Raw genomic sequence first — 17,654 nt, 5'->3', positions numbered from 1 at the left:
ACATGAAGGTATGCACTGTCTAAGTCCACAGTGATGGCAAAGTTTCCCACATTAATAACGTTCAAAAATTTGCTTCACAGATTCTTTATATTGAAAAGGTAGTTAAGTGGTGGACCTTTCTATACTTTTAAAGAACATGGTGCCAGACTTTAAGTGAAACAAGCTGTATGGTGTGACTTGTGGATATAATATGATTGAAAATGTTAGACCAGATGGACCTTTTCAAGCTTAACATGTCACATCAGAAAAAATGACAAATCAATACCAATTTACAAACTTTGAAAGGATAATATAAAAGTAATATAACAAAGCACTCAGATTGACCACATCATCGTCATGCTCATTGCAGAATTCACAACTTAAGTTCATGATCATTCAGCATGTCGACTAATCAGAGTGAGTGATGAACATAAATAATTTGTCAGTTTATTCTGTTTTTGTAATCTGTTCCTAATCCGCATGGATTTTGCCCTGCAGAACCAGGTTAGTAGCAAACATAAACATATCTGTTTTATACATTGTGCTGTCATTATGGCATGTAACAGATTACACCTTTTTTGTCCAAATTATGCATTTAAATTATTTTGACGACAGTTTCACTTGAATGAAGAATCGGTTTGAATAAGTATTACGTCTAATTTCATATACTAGTATCATTTTTTTAATTTATTTCTTTCATTTTCTCTATTGCAAGTGATTGAGTATCTTTTGCTCCCTGGTACCATGTAGAGATGTGTGCATTTAAGCAATATAAAATGCTTTATCATTCTTTTTTTTAAAGGTTTAATAAACAGACACATGCAAAAACTAATATTTTATTACCATATTACAGAAATGAAGTTGATTTGTCAAGTAGTCTTGTGGATCTATAAAAATGAAACACAATCAGAAAAGGAGGATGTGTTCATCATGTGGCTAATTTTTGGGTGGTGCTTTAAATTCATGGTTTAGGGCGACAACAAAATCAATGTCGATTGGAACCCCATGAAAATTTGTAAAACAACTGTATATGCCTAAAGTTTGTGCCCTGATATGACATGATTTGAGGTGTCATGCCTTCATCCAGATGCTTACAGCTAACCAGCACATTTTGTGGGTGCTTGTAATTCTTACAATGTAGTCATAATAAATTGTATATGTGGACTATAGTTGAAATGTTTGTTGTTTGACTGATAAAGCAAATTTGTTTGCCTCACTTTAGTTTGTCACATGATTTACTCAAGACCTTTTGCACATTCCTACTTAGAGATGATAATCGGGGAAAATAAAGAGAGGTTAGGTAAATAAGAGTAGATGTTAAACCAATTGATTTAGTGTAATCTCTAATCCAGTTTCTGTTTAATATATCCAGCAGTCATTTTACTTTTGATTATGTATCGATATTCACTATAGCATGTATTCTCCCACATACTTTCAGCCTCTGAAAATGGTTCCATTTATTGCCTCATTTCCACAGACACTCTCATAATCAGGTAAAGACCCCATGTATTAAATTTAATTTATCTCTTTCAAAAATGTATTTACTAGTTTTCATTAGAAGATGCAGTTTCATTGTCATTATTTTATTCGTGCCAGATTAAACAATACTATACTATCCCACTAATAAGACCACCCAAAGGATTTGAGAAAAGGCATCTTATTACCAGGTGGTTATAGTAATAAGGTAAAGTTTAGTTTAAAGGAAAGAGTCTATTTTTTAAAGTTTCTTTAGCATGATTGTCATAAAACTGCAGTGCTATTGTGGTGGACTTTATATGTATACAATAAAGTCTCAATAATTTGATGCAGATATTGCATGATTAAATCTGGATTCATCCCAAGAAAGTTAATTTAGTTTGGTAGTATCATCAATATATATAGCACTAGGTCATTTGATGCTTGAATAATTTATTGGTGCACTATGCACTTTAGAAACTGCTATCTGAATTGGTTTTGTGAAGTTTTAGGTTCATCTTTATAGCTGACAATTGACTAAAAGAGTTATCTCCCTTTGTATTGAGAGTTCTTTTCTTTGGAAGTGCTGTTGTTGTTGCTGCTGTAGGGTTTAACACCATTTTTCAGCACATGATAGGTTATACATGGCAGCCAGTATTAATGGTGGAGGAAGAACCCGGGAAAACCCCAGAAAGAACCACCGACCCATCAGAAGCTACTGGCAAGCTTTCTCACATACCCACATTGGCTGAATCCAAGACTCGAACCCACACAGACAGAGGTGAGACCACTCGGCTACTCGGGCACCTTCTTTGAAAGTGCATAGTCTCTGTATGGTTGTATTTGTTTTGTATTTGGCACAGGGTTAGATTTGGAAAAGAAAAGCCAGAATTTCCCAGGTTTTCCTTACTGGTTGTACTGCATTGATGTATCTAGGGTGCTGATAACTTTTTTACATTTTATATTTTTGGTATTACATTCATTGCTCTTTCAGAAGCTGGTATTGTCTAGTCTGATAAAATTCATTTTCCCTGTTTTAATACCTGCTAAAGATAGTGTACTTTTGACTAATTGAGACTGATTTTTCTAGCACATGGGAGCAGTCATTTTAATTAGCTGTGTGCTTAGATCAGGTACAGTTTCTATAATTGCAATATCCAAAGACATTTCAGCCACAGTACATGAAAAATAGAGGTAGCAACATTATGTCCATTGTGCATGGTGCAAATGCAAACAACTTCACCTTACACATGTGGGGGCCCTGAGTGGCCGAGTGATCTAAAGTGCTTACCATTATAGATCACTGCAATCTCATCTCTGCCTGCATGGGTTTGAGTCTCAGGTTTGGCCAATGTGGGTGTGTGAGACAGCTTGCCAGTAGCTTCTGATGGGTTAGTGGTTCTTTCCAGGGTTTTCTTGGGTTCTTCCTCCACCATTTATACATGGCAGCCAGTATTAATGGTGGAGGAAGAACCTGGGAAAACCCCGGAAAGAACCACCGACCCGTGAGAAGCTACTGGCAAGCTTTCTCACATACCCACATGGTTCTTTCCAGGGTTTTCTTGGGTTCTTCCTCCACCATTTATACATGGCAGCCAGTATTAATGGTGGAGGAAGAACCTGGGAAAACCCCGGAAAGAACCACCGACCTGTGAGAAGCTACTGGCAAGCTTTCTCACATACCCACATTGGCTGAATCCAAGACTCGAACCCACACAGACAGAGGTGAGACCACTTGGCTACTTGGGCACCTTCTTTGAAAGTGCAACATTATGTCCATTGTGCATGGTGCAAATGCAAACAACTTACCTTACACATGTGGGGGCCCTGAGTGGCCGAGTGATCTAAAGTGCTTACCATTATAGATCACTGCAATCTCACCTCTGCCTGCATGAGTCTCAGGTTTGGCCAATGTGGGTGTGTGAGACAGCTTGCCAGTAGCTTCTGATGGATTAGTGGTTCTTTCCAGGGTTTTCTTGGGTTCTTCCTCCACCATTTATACTGGCTGCCATCTATAGCTTATCTTGTGCTGAAAAATGGCATTAAACCCTACACCAACAGCAGCAACAACCTTACACATGTAACCCTCGCAGAAGTTCTGTAGAGCAAAGTATATGTAAGATCCTCTTTCAAAACTGATTTTAAATTCTATATTAACAGGACCTCAGTAATGGGTTATGATAAGTAAAATCATTATGTTCAAAATAGGTTTTAGCAGCTCCTAGGGCATGTCCCAGTCAAGCAACATTCCCAGGAAGGGATGTTTTTCAAGTATTGACACAGAGATTGGGTGTACACTTATTAAGGCATGAGTGGGTATTATGTAGAATTAAATAGATAGCTGGAGCATCCATATTCATGAAAGGGCATAGCACAGCAATAATCACTTGAAACATTTTGGCAGTTCAGGGTTTGAGTTCTCAATTCCAACATGCACAAGGGTATGTAGGCAACCATTCCAGGTCACTAATTTTTTTCACTTATTTTTAAAATTCCCTCCACATTACAGACTGCAGGCAACATTATAGCAAAGTCTGAGCTGTTGAGAGAATGTTGCATTATTGTAAAGTTACCATTCAATAGTTATAGTTTCATTATTTTTATGTTGTAGTATAATATGAATACATACTGGTACAGCTCACCATCATTGTAAACCATCTACATTGTGACACTATTCCAGATAGAATTCAGTACCATTATGGATTGTATGACCAAAATTAAACCATTGTACTTGAATTTATTGTCAGTGTATGACAGTATTGGATCGGCATTCACTTAGATCATTGTTGTCTTCCATGATCTTAAAAATGTACAACAGCACTTGTAACAAAATTTACTTAACTTAATCTTGTTTTTTCTTTATTTTTTTATATAATTTCAGTGCCTCAAATGGAACCATAAGTGCTTGGAAGTGGTCAGATGTACTGAGCAGGGTAAACCACTATGTTGTCTAATATTGTTATTTAACAAGTTATATTAACTTGCAATTCAAGTTTGTGTTATATACAGTAGCAAAGTAAAGACTGACATAAAATTATTTCATTAATTTTTTAAAAAATTCAAGGCCATTTTTCATTATTCTTTGTCAGGGGTTGGCCTGGGATGAATAACAAACTTGCATTTGAAATCCATTCAATGTACAGATAGTCTCTCAAATGTCTTTTGCATTATTTTATTAAATGATTTTTTTAGAGCATTTTATTACAACTGTGAGTCAGCTAATTAGCACCTTGACATTTTTATTTCAAGAAAATGTCGTTAAACTAGAAAATACATTGTGAAACATTGTAATGCATATATTTTGTGTATTTATCTTCACATATGCAATATTCACTAAATGGATATATGTGTAATTTTTTCACATGATTCAGGGTTGATTTTTTGGGGCAAGTTACAGATGGCAATCTGGATAGTCCAACCCCATATGCATGCACTACTGGGGCATCATGAGAACTGTGGGCAGAGACTAAACCATCTTAACTTTTGTGAGATCAGTCTACCTGATTGACATTCCTCAAAAGAACAAGATCATCCTCTTTTGTACCAAGACATGAAAATATTGAAATATTGGTGGCGCTGCTGCTTAGTTTTGCATTCCTTGTCAACAAAGGCAAATTTGACCTCATCCTATCCAAGCATTTTATTAATTTGGATATGGAGTTCAGAACCCTTTGGACTATGTCAACTTTTGTCAGAAACAGCTCTTGAAATCATCTTGATGTCATGTACCATTCATTAGTGTATTGGTCTTCTGAAAGTGACATGTCCTAATGTCTTGGATGTCTTGTTCATGAGACCTATGCATATATTCTATCCCGATATTGGCTGATTTTGACCAAATGATCAAGTTTCAAGCTTTATGAGGTCCCATCACAGCAAATGGGATGACCTTACATAGTTTATAGTAGCCATCTCATTGCAGCTGCTGGAAATCATGATCTGCACAAATGCCAGCATGACAGCTAAGGTGCCCAAATCCTTCCATCTTAGTGGGGTTTGCCTATTCAGGATCGCTTATTACATTAATCTCTTGGAGATCAGGGCCATGGTACACACCATTCAATCATCACAGTAGAAACTGTCCGGAAAAGAGCATTGGGCATTCTCATAAATAGTGTACCAAAATATCTTTATGTTAGTACACTAACATAACCCTTCTGTTACCCAAAGTCTTACGAGAAGCAGTGGAACTGGAATGACCTCTAATCCTGACAACATGCTTCAAATGACCTTGTAGTACTTATTTTTCCAAAACAGGCCTGAAAGGGCTGGATTGATTTGGTGGCTGATGTACTTCTAACATATTATTATCCAGTAAGTATTGTCAAAGAAACATTTTATTCCCCAAAAGTTGGTTTCTGTTCATGCAAAATTATTGTCAACCACTTGTGCAATGCTTTTATTAGCTTACACTGATGTTAAAAGAGACTTGATTTCTAATAAAAGCAAGTGCTAAATGTACAGTTTAGCATAAAATAAAAATGTTAATTATTTTGTTTGTTTCATTTATATTTAATTTTGGGAGAAAAAGGGATTATTTTACAGAAAAAAACCAAAGGATATTGGGTGAAAACTAACACTAAATTAAGAGCAGAAAATTCCATTTAGCACCATTTGTTAGTACACTAAGTAATAAAACATTGGCATGCATACCATTGGTGGATAGATATAATGGTAGATAAGATGCATCGGTGGATAAACAGGTAGGTAAGATGCATTGGTGGATAGATAGACAGGTAGGTTAGATGCATTGGTGGATAGATAGACAGGTGGGTTAGATGCATTGGTGGATAGATAGACAGGTAGGTAAGATGCATTGAGGGATAGATAGACAGGTAGGTAAGATGCATTGGAGGATAGATAGACAGTTAGGTAAGATGCGGGTAGATCTGAATTTTCTTTTCTATATTATGACATTACTGTTCAGACAAGCTTGATAAAACTTAGAATAATTTAAACATTCAAGTATCACACCTTGTTTTATTTAAAGTAATCACACAGCAGATTTCCTATTGTAATGTCAGCTGTTTATCGCTTATGTTCCACTGTGTTTTGATTATATTCACAAAGAAAGTATGAGTATATTGTGCGATTGAAACCTGGTTCTGCATGACAGGTTGTTATGCTAGTGGCCTCGTGGTTAGATCATCCGCCTCGGATATGGGAAGTCATGGGTTTGAACCCTGGTCGAGTCATACCATAGACTTACAAACATTTTACTAACAGTTGCCTCGCTAAGCACTCAGCATTAGGAGGTTAGTGTTAGAACTGGTCAGCCTGGCGTCAGGATAATGTATCTGGGTGGGACATGATGCTACATGTCTGCAGCATGATGCCACATTGCTAGACATCACTATAAACTGCCACATTACAGACATTGTAGTGATATGACTTAATTTTTTTTAAAGCTATGTTAAAATTCCAAAACATGCACACAAGACCAAGTAATCAACAACAATGTGGATGAAATTCTTTCATCATAATGTTTTTGATGCCTGTTGTCTGGAGTGAAAATTATTGATAATTCATTATCAGAAATATTTCTATTTGAAAATTAAATAATTTATGGACTGGCATAGAATAAATGCTATTCATCACTTGCATGCCATGCTGATTTTGGTCCCTATTTCAGGCTGGTAAAGTGCTCTGGACAATAACAATACCTAAAAGGTAAATCAGATTTTTATATATATATATATATATATATATATATATATATATATATATATATATATATATTACTAATCTTTAATGGTTGAATTTTCCATCAGTCTGTTTGTAGATTTACCTTCCACATTCTCTCCTTTCTTCTGTCCATAATTTCTCTTTAAATGAAATTATAAAGAATACTGTTGCAGGGAAAAATACCATTTATATCAGTATTTTACCTAGTGCAGAGAAAAGGACATCTTTTGTTGCACTTTTTCATGAGTTTTGTGTTGGGGATGTTCCTAATTATTTTAGATTTAGCATGTGCTGATTTACTATCATTAAGGCAAAAGACTTTCACATCCTTGGCCCTCTTTGAATATTGATTTTAATTGTGATTGATAAATCAATTTATGAACTGAAGTCAAAGCTGGTAATTGCATATTATTATTATTATTATTATATGACTTCAAAGTTTTGTTGCATTCTGACTAGATAAATTACCACCAGGTGTCTTTGCTAAAATATGTTAGTATTCTCATATGCATGAATGAGAGTGCTATAAGATTGCAACAGGTCAACTGACAACTTATGGCCAATGTATACAGACCATGCAATTCTACTTGAGTGTACATCATGCATTAATAACCATTGATGGAATGCATTAACTGAGTGTTGCATTTACATTTCTGGACAAACACACCCAATTACAGGACACATGACAGGTCCTTACATACACACCCAATTGCAGAACACCAACCAGGCCTGCAAGCACATACACACACACATACACACACTATTACAGGACACAGAACTGGTCTTCAACCCTATAATTTGAACAACAGAAACCCTGTTCAGATTTGAGAAAAATTTTGAGACCTAAAACTTGACAAAAGAAGACCCTTTAGTTTTGTAGCAGGCCTGTACAAGATGATTGTAGTATTTTTTTAAATTATTTGCCTGAATTATTCTTTTTCATTTAGACAGCCTTTCTTCACTCCAGAGGTGAACTCCATCTACATCAACTCACAGGTAAATATTTACAGTCAAGCTTGTCTCTGTTATGGGGACTGGAGATGACATCTGCAGGGTAAGGGAACGTACCTGCCTCCACCTCTTACCTAAGGTATTCTGATTAGGTAGCATATTTAAAGAAGACACTAACTGTTTAGTAAAATATGTTTTTTCGCAAATACTTACCCAATCATAATACACATATACCCTCCCATCTTCCCACCCCCCTTCAAGTTTCATCCATATAGAGAGCATCTCTTATGCTTTAGTAGTAGTTGAGATATTTATGGGTAGTGCTGCTAATCCCGATATCATGGGGAGATCACTCTGCCCAACTGCCACCTAGGAGGACAGATAACTTACAGATCTTTTTAGATAAAAGTTATCCGGGAGGGCTGGTTTTGCTAGATGAAACATATTTCTCTCGAAAAAATTAGTTTCATGAATGGTTTGGGATCAGGACCCCAGGGAACCATTTGGAATCAAGGCTGCTTCTTTAATAAGCACTACATGCTGTGCAAAATGATCTTAATTAGAGATACAAATGTTGCATAATTGTTCTTAAGTGTTTTTGTTTTGACCAGTAAGACCAAGGTTACACTTGTGTCTATGTATTTTTCCATTTTTTTTATTATTCTAATTATATTTGGGGTTATGAACTTTGATCTTAAAAATTTGTTATTGTAGGTTTTAATTCATTCACTTAAAGAATGAACGGATTGACCAGTAGATAGTTCAATCTAATTTCTTTATTGTTCAGAAATGGTGATTTGTGGTAGTTAAATCAAAATTTCTGTTTTGCAGGCAGATATGGCCAGCCATTTGTTTGCAGGGTGTGGAGACAACAACATTTATGTCTGGGACATAGAGACAGGACAGGAAGTGGTCAGTATAAATAAGTACATGCTAGTGACGCTTGTAGTACTGTAAATACAATACACCAATTGTTTTGCGCTGTACATGTTTGAAGTCAGTACAAGGTGTGAATGTACTAACAAAACTTGGGGACAGACACTTGATGTACAAAGGTTGATGGGTCCTTATAGCCAGTGTTGTACAGTAAAGAATTATTAAAGTAATTAAGTACTTGAAATAAAATTATAATTGTAATCAGTTCCTAGCCAAAAAGGTCATTAGTAATTATAATTGATTACAAATTCTGGTAAAGTATTGCTGGGTTCTAACTACTTTTACATTACAATTACTATGTGGCATTGGGCTGTTCCATTAAAACATACATGGGAAGGCACTTTTAAAGTAGGATACTCACCCATAGATGCAATTTAGAATTTTCTTATTAATTTACTATGAACTCTGTGAATCAAAGTACCCTGGCATATAGTTTAAAAAAACTGCCTTTCCTGGGTACCATGTATGTTTTAATGGAACGGTCCATAGTTACAATTATCAACTTACAAGTTGTTTTAGAAACTGTTCTGTTATAGCAAAAAAGAAAAGAATTGTTTAAAAATTTTGTGAAATTAGTCCTACTGCATTGTATTCTGTGTTACATTGAACTCTTAGTGTAAAGAACATCGTTCTGTGAATTAACCAATGAGAACTGAAAAGGAGTGAAAATTTATGTTCACATCATTCATTTCATGTAGACAAGCCATGTTTTTCTTTACATCGTGGCAATTCCTTTGTCATCAAGTCGCATGGTTGCCCTGATTTCATTTTAAATTGTCACATGTTACAAGGCAATGAAATTTTTTAACATACATACATACATACAAACATACAGATTTACCAATGTGGCAGTAAACCCTGTTATGTAATAAGTAGACATGGGTTTCATTATGTGGTCCCTCCTTTGATACAGCAGGGACATAACAACTTTTTAATCTTGAAAGGTACATAAAGAAATTGTTTGCAAATCAGAAATTTGGAAAAATGTAACAAGTGAAAGAAAAAAATTTATGTTAGATAAATCGATTGTAAGATGCAGTGTTTGAAAATTAAAGTTTGAAATTTGTTGAAATTTGATGATCAGTCCTCAGTTTCAGTTTACCAATGTACAGTATGCACATAATATATTGACCATATTTCTATATAAGCTGGTAGAGGGTGCCACTGAGTGTAGTTCAGTAAACTTTGCCTGCAAAATCTCCTGTCTCTAACTGTACTTCATTCACCAGATATATTTTTTACTTGTTTTGTTTTCAGTCCCCATAATGAACATAAAATTTATGCTGATAACAAATCTACTGGTTTAGAAGTCAGTCTTCTGATCAAAATTTGTAAGTGGATTCTATGTGTCATGTTGTAAATTACCATTATCTACCGTTAGGTCTTACTGCACGTAGTGATGTAATGGGTTGAAAATCAGCTATGTCATTTACACTACAGCTCAATGTAACACAGGGCTAACTCTACCTCTTAACATGGCAATTTCTCCTGGAGCTGTTCAGTGCATACTATACAGCATGAGTGGAAATTGGTCAATAGTCTTTGTGTGTACTGTTTAATTAATTAATGGTGGATTAATTTGTCCAGATGATTTTCATGTAGGTTAAGGCAGGAATAGCATTGAACTTGATATTGACTGACATCAAGCACAGAAACTAATTAATTGGCAATTTCTTTTAAAGTGATTTATGCAAAACAAACTCCGTTAAGCAAAACAGATTAACTGACAAGTTGGCAAACCATTCCATATAAAAGAAAAGTGATACAAAAAGTTGGGAATGAAAAGTGAATTATTTATTGAAAGACAATTCAGCATTGCTATATTACTTTTTTTATCAGTTACAAGGCTAGAATCAGATATCACAATAGTAGCACACTTGAATTGCAACTCTGCAGACCTGAGTTTGATTCCTTAAACTCACACAAACAAAGGTTAATGCTTAACATTAAAGGTTGGTATTTTCCTCTGGATTCTCATTCACCTTGAAGTTAATATGTTGCTTGTTTTTTTATATAAGTGGTTAGAACAATTTGTACAGTCATGATGTAACAAGTTTAAAATACACACATGCCATGCTGCAGCTCTGGCCACGTTTACAGTACCAAATTTGTTTTATTTTTGTTTTGTATTCACTTATAGTTGAGTGGTTAATGGGTTCTCCTCAGAAGTCAATCAACATACTAGTTAAATACTTTAAAAAAGATGAACAACAACCCACAGTTCTCATATACCTGTATGACCTCCAGTAAAACTAACATTTCCATTTTTTATTACAGCACTGTCTGCAGGGTCATACAGACTATGTACATGCAATTACCAAGAAAAGTGACAATGAATGTGCTTCTGCCTCAGAAGATGGCACGGTTAGGATATGGGGTAAGTTTCAACTTTTCTCATGTGGCAAATGTGGGGTGGGGGGAACTGTGGCCAGTTGTATTATGACAGTGTTCAGTACTCGCGACACTGATACAATGGTGGTATTATGTTAGTTAGTTTTTCATCCATATGACAGAACCAGTATTTCTAACCAGTAGATTTGCAAGATTTGATCAATAGATTTACTTCTAAGCCATTCAATTTTTTTTATTGGCATAAATTTTATATTCATCATGAGAATTACACACAAAACAGCTGCATATTTTTGCCGTTTGTATTCACTTGAAAAAGCCAATTTTGAACATGAATAGGCTATAAATGGCGGCCAGTATTAATGGTGGAGGAAGAACCCGTAAAACCTACAGAAAGAACCACCAACCCACGAGAAGCTACTGGCAAGCTTTCTCACATTCCCATATTAGTCGAATCTGAGACTCGAACCCACGCGAACAGAGGTGAGATGGCAGTGCTCCGTAACGGAGAGCACTTTAGACCACTCTGCCACTCTGGGTCCCAAAACATGAAACAGATTCTGATGGAAAATGTGACAGTAATGATTAATAGGTATCAGTATATAGTTGATTGATGAAAAAGGAAGATTTCTTTATAATGTAGTTCATTGTAAAGATTTTTCAGTAACATCCATTAGCAATTTTAGTTTTCTTTACAAGATCACAGTGTGGTGACCACTGATGACATCTACTGTGGTTATTAAATTTCACACTTAACAGGTTCTCAATATTGTTTTTATCCATATTTCCTGCTGAATCTTTTTGTATTTTGTGTAAATGGAGAATGTCCTCTCTATCAGCATTAAAATATTTAATGGCCAGACAACTATGCTCGTCCTGAAAAAAGGTTCTAGCTTCAATTTTCCTGTTACTGGGTTTATAAGGTTGCTGACTTCTCCCTAATGCTCGTCCACATTATGTTCACCCCAGAGTGGAATTTCCTGACTTGGACTTGAGATGTATTCTGGAGTCTTATCCTCAAGGGCTTCTTTCACTTCATGGCTCAGATCCAGAATTCTGCTCGCTTGTTCCACTGCTGTAAATATATAAAGAAAAGAAGATTGATTTAGACTTAAAATAAACAGTGACAAATTACGTATCTGATTTTAGGAATAATTTCATCTCAAATGTCTTGTAATCCACTGTTAATTCATATATTTTATCTAGTGTTTGAACTTAAGTGCATGATGAATTCAGAAAATTTATGAAATACAAAAGACCTCTGAAACATAATGGAAACTCAGGGTCTTTAATACTCACCTGCACATGCTTAAATTCTGATATTCAAGAATTCTTAAACTTATAATATTTCTTAGCATTGGTTGAAAGCACGTGTTTTGGCATTTTGCCATAAACTGAACAAAATATGTAAGAGCTGTCCTTAAATATTTCTCATAAAACATCTTGAACAATGCAATAATTATTATACATGACAACAGAAATTGCTTACTATATTGTCTGCCAAAATCTTTTATTCTTATTGGTCTCCCTCTTAAATCCCCTCCACCAAAGGTCTGCTGATTTTCATCAAAGGATCACAAGACATCATTACCTTTTACTTCTTTATTGCTTGTATCTCCTCAAAAAACATCCCACATTTGGCCTTAAACTCCCCAAATTATCATAAGAATATCAATTAACAGCATGTTGTGTACATTTGTCAACCATTATTTAACAATTTTAATCCTATTGCTCTGCCGTACATCATTGCACTGGTCATTGTACTGATGAATCATTTCCAGTCCGGGGGCCCCGAGTGGCTGAGTGGTCTAAAGCGCTCTCCGTTACCGATTACTGCCATCTCACCTTGTCTGCATGGGTTCGAGTCTCGGATTCAGCCAGTGTGGGTATGTGAGAAAGCTTGCCAGTAGCTTCTCGTGGGTCAGTGTTTTTTTTCCGGGGTTTTACCGGGTTCTTCCTCCACCATTAATACTGGCCGACATGTATAGCCTATCTCATGCTGAAAAATGGCATTAAACCCTACAACAACAACATTTCCAGTCCCCATATACTGGTTCTGGCTATTTTCTCAACTGTGTTGATAGAACATGTAAATAGAACATATTTGGGGTATTTTATATCTTTCTTTTTTAAATTCTTTTATTTTGAAAAGCAGTAGATTTCAACTATAAAATGGTATGTGTGGTAGACCAACTTTCAACGGTATTTTATGTCTACAGTTGGTAGTGTCACATGTATGCTTTAATTACTACATACTGCTGTTTCTCTGTATAACACTGTTCGGATGAGTCAAAACTGTACTGTGATTAAGGCAAGGTTTGCTTTAGATTGGGTGCATTATACATACATGCCAACCACTATGCTCTCTTCACCTAAGTAAGTCTTACTCTAGTCTGTCTATGGTATGTGATCTTTTGGTTCATTAAAAATATTAATAAACAAAGCAATAAACAGTTCTTAGTTTTTATTTGTATTTTGTCATTATTTAATCCTACACATATTACAAATTTGAGAATATTCTATATAAAAAAGAACTGCTGCATAAAGAATAATGTAAGAGTACATTTGTCCATCCTAGACCACCATGTGCTTATCTTATTTTCCATTTATAGCAGCTGTATCTGACACATTTCCAAGAACACACTACATACCATGGGGCAAAAATAGGTGACAATGACCTACTTATGCTCCAGTAATTACACAGGTTTTCTGCATTTAGCTCAGTTTCTCTGAAACTATTGTTCGTTTTGTACAGTCACAAAATGTTATGGTTATATTTATATTGGATAGTACTACTCACCATGGACAAAAGTAGGTCAGAGTGACATTTTTCTTGCTGTAATAATTTTTCAAGATTTCTGGACACTGATATAGGAGAACAGTTGAGACATAGCAATTACAGCAGCTAATTATAAAATCTTATGAGTATGTCCACTGCCTCATAAATACAGAGGGGAAAAAATATTAAACTTGTGTTCCCATTTAGGTGGGAGTCAGACAAGAATGCTCTCTTCTTTGACCAAAGGATTACCACACATCCACGAACACTCCAGTTACAGCTACAGCTTGTGCTTGGAATTTTTTATAGAGCTAGAAAACTTTTCAAGTGGTCCTTTTTCACATAGGAAGCCAGACTGAGGAGTTTTCTCACACAAGGGGAGAATATTATCTATATTTATATCAATTGTTTGCTCATTTATATCTGAGATGAAGTTTCTAATTTTATTAGAATATAATTTCATCACACACCTGCCCAGATCAGTAGTATAATTATTAAAATCTTGTGTACTTATCCTGTTATATAAATTCTTTTACTTATTGTCTAAAGTTGCATTAATTTTGGGGGGAACAGATGGGTTGTTCAATTGCATCCACTTCACAGTAAGTTCATCTGTTAAGGTCAACACAGTGGGTTGGTAGAAGTGCTCTGTGTGCAAGCACTTTAAGCTAGCTGAGGATAACTGTGTACATCACCATTTCCTCCTACTTCATCAGCAGCAAGTCACAAACACCCAGCATATGTTGATCTCATAGCAAAGAAAGACCAGCCGATGTTCAAACAGTTACCACAGTCTGTTCAAGTTATTGCATTGTGTAGGGAGGCAACTACATGACCAAAGTGTCAACAGGCATTTCTTTTAGCAGCATCAACTGCCATTTAAATTTTAAAAAGTTTACTATTAAGACACAGACATATCTGTGTTTCATTCAGAGGTCCCAGTCATTGAAAGAAGTGTAGTGGACCTGTGGATGTAAAACCATTCAGCAGTGTGGATGGAACAGAAGCACTTTCTTGACATGGTCCGGACCCGCAATTTATGGCAATACTGCAGCAGGCTTACAATAAGTTAATTTCACCCACTTTGGAATAATTTTCACATATGGTTTGTGTTCTGAAAAGGGCAGCACCACCCACCCATCCAAAAGGTAGCCAAGTTAATGCCACCCTTGTCATACATCCAACTGAGGAGAAGGCTTGGGTAGGAAATAGACAATCTTCTCACAAAAGGCAGTAAAGACTGTTCTTGGTACCAAAGTCCAATACAGTTCAGCCAGGCATAGACTTGAACTCAGTCAACCTTTAAATACAGACACCATGCTTCAGAATGGAGATATCAAGACTGGTTCAAAATGACATTTTCAGGAGGAGGATTTCACCTTAAAGGATGCAGTGCACCAGTTCAGGACACATTCATTTGATTCATTTGATCTCATCGTCAGTCCTTGGATGTTCATGAGAATTATTGACATAAAAGTACCTCACTTCCGGGTCATCTCTATGTCTGTGACCTCCAGCTGCTTGGACAACATACAACAAAAACACCAGGTGAGTTTTATTCCATGTCATGACATAAATTCCCTTAGTTCACTTCTGCTGCACCTAGTATTCCTTGTCAGCAAGGGCAAATCTGATTTCATACGATCTCAGCATACATGAGTACATAGATTAAAATGCATGTGAACAGGGTCAGTCTCCTTCAGGAACATGCCTTGCAAACAATCTCTGCAGTGTCTTCATTCCTGTCAAGGAATCATGTCTCAGAATCCACTGCATGTTGGGTCTCATCAGTGCAGCAGTGGAGCTCACTGTCCTGGATCATCAATTCATAAAATCATTGCATATTATCCAGTTTTTCCTGTTGTGAATGAAGCATTGACCACTGAAACAAATAGTTCCAATTTTGGAATCCAAGAGGTTGCATCTCAGAAAATGAGCTTACATTCAGTGTTTTAGCTTCAGTGTCCATAAATAATATTTGAATGTACAGATGCCATCAATTTGGAAAATCTGTGGATTGTGGACTCTTTAGGACCAACCATTGCACATCAATGTCTTAGAGATGAAGGCCATGTTAAATGCATTTAATTAGTGGCAGGAGACACCGTCATGAAAGAGCATCACATTTTTTTAATCCGACAACTCCACTGTGGTAAATTATCTCAGAAAGGAGGAGGTACATTTTGAGATCTTTGCCTTCTGGTTTGGAATTTTTTGTAGGTGATGAAAGCAACAAATCCCTGTTAAGGTCCATTCCATGTAGGGTAAGCTTGTTGTACCGGCACACACATTCTGATTGAATCAGCCAGTCCAAACTGAATGGTTGATTCACCCCTTGGTATTCATTTGAATGTGTGCCCACTAGGGCCCACCACTTATAGACCTGTTTGCATCCAGGGGGAATGTGAAGCCCCCTACCTTGGTCTTTCCAGTCCCAGATATGATGGATGCCATCAGCCAGTGCACTTTACATAGATTATAACAGTCTGGATGCATTTGCTTTCCCTCCATCCATTCTGACCCCAAACATCTTGCAAAAGTGAGGGAATCAGAGTGATGTCTTATCCTGATTGCTCCCATCAAGTGTGAAAAATCATGGATAAGCAGTTTTTTAAAACTTAGCAGTTAAAATTCCACAGAAAATGTTTTTCCTGATGTGCTCAAACAACCTTGATTCTTGTATTTCACCCATACCCAGATCTGATGAACCTCTTTATCTGGATTATATCAAGCAACCCCTCCGAGACAAACGGTTTTTAGAACAAGTGGTGGACAAAATCACCTGGACAAGATAACATACCACTCTGAAAGTTTAAGAGAGGAAATGGAGAGTTTTCTTCTGATGGTGCAAGCAAGAACACCTCACTCCACTTAAAGCATCAATACCCCAGATAACTTACTTTCGCATGTAGTTATTTTGAGCTTTAAAATTTAGGACCCATCACTATAAAATGCTACCATTCCACAATCTCTGATGCATTTTGTCATCATGAGAGGAAGGATATAGGACAAAACAAAGATTTCTCCAACCATCTTTCAAACTTGAATGACTGAAGGCTTGGGCACTGCCTGAAGAGGAATCTACTTTGGTCTCTGACCTGGCTGAATACAGTACCTTATGAGCCACAGCCTGAAGCTTCAGTGGTCACTCCGCAGCAGCTACATATGTAAATAGATTAGTTTACTGCTGGTAGAAATTGGTAACATAGGTAAAAATGACAATGAATATATATGTATATGTCAATGATGCAGGAACTACCCATTCTAAATATATTTTCCTGCATCTCTGCTTAAGGGGACTGTTTTACAGGATTTTTATGGTGATTCTTTTCACATCAAATCTCAAGAAAAAGTTTAGAGTTTATGAGCATTGCACACATTACACAACATGACACCATTCTGGATCACTGCCATCTCACCTCTGTCTGCGTGGGTTCGAGTCCAAGGCTCAGCTAGTGTGGGTACATGGGAAAGCCTGCCAGTAGCTTCTCGTGGGTCAGTGGTTCTTCCTTGGATTTTC

The 17,654-nt window shown here is 36.3% G+C and overlaps 1 protein-coding gene across 1 annotated transcript in view; it reads left to right on the top strand.

The window, feature by feature from the left end:
• Positions 1-17,654, top strand: part of LOC149775431 (THO complex subunit 6 homolog) — a 65,017-nt gene that overhangs the window by 32,125 nt on the left and 15,238 nt on the right. The window contains exons 4-9 of the mRNA XM_089942957.1: positions 1,418-1,472; positions 4,316-4,367; positions 7,067-7,104; positions 8,067-8,115; positions 8,902-8,982; positions 11,284-11,383. Of these exons, the coding sequence (XP_089799083.1) occupies positions 1,418-1,472; positions 4,316-4,367; positions 7,067-7,104; positions 8,067-8,115; positions 8,902-8,982; positions 11,284-11,383 (375 nt within the window). The remainder of the gene's footprint in view (positions 1-1,417; positions 1,473-4,315; positions 4,368-7,066; positions 7,105-8,066; positions 8,116-8,901; positions 8,983-11,283; positions 11,384-17,654) is intronic.

The sequence above is a fragment of the Sinohyriopsis cumingii genome, chromosome 19 (assembly GCF_028554795.1).
Source record: "Sinohyriopsis cumingii isolate HCF-2022 chromosome 19, ASM2855479v2, whole genome shotgun sequence".
Lineage (NCBI taxonomy): Eukaryota > Metazoa > Mollusca > Bivalvia > Unionida > Unionidae > Sinohyriopsis > Sinohyriopsis cumingii.
The sequence above is the reverse complement of the archived record's forward strand: the minus strand, read 5'-3'. Positions and strand labels throughout refer to the sequence as shown.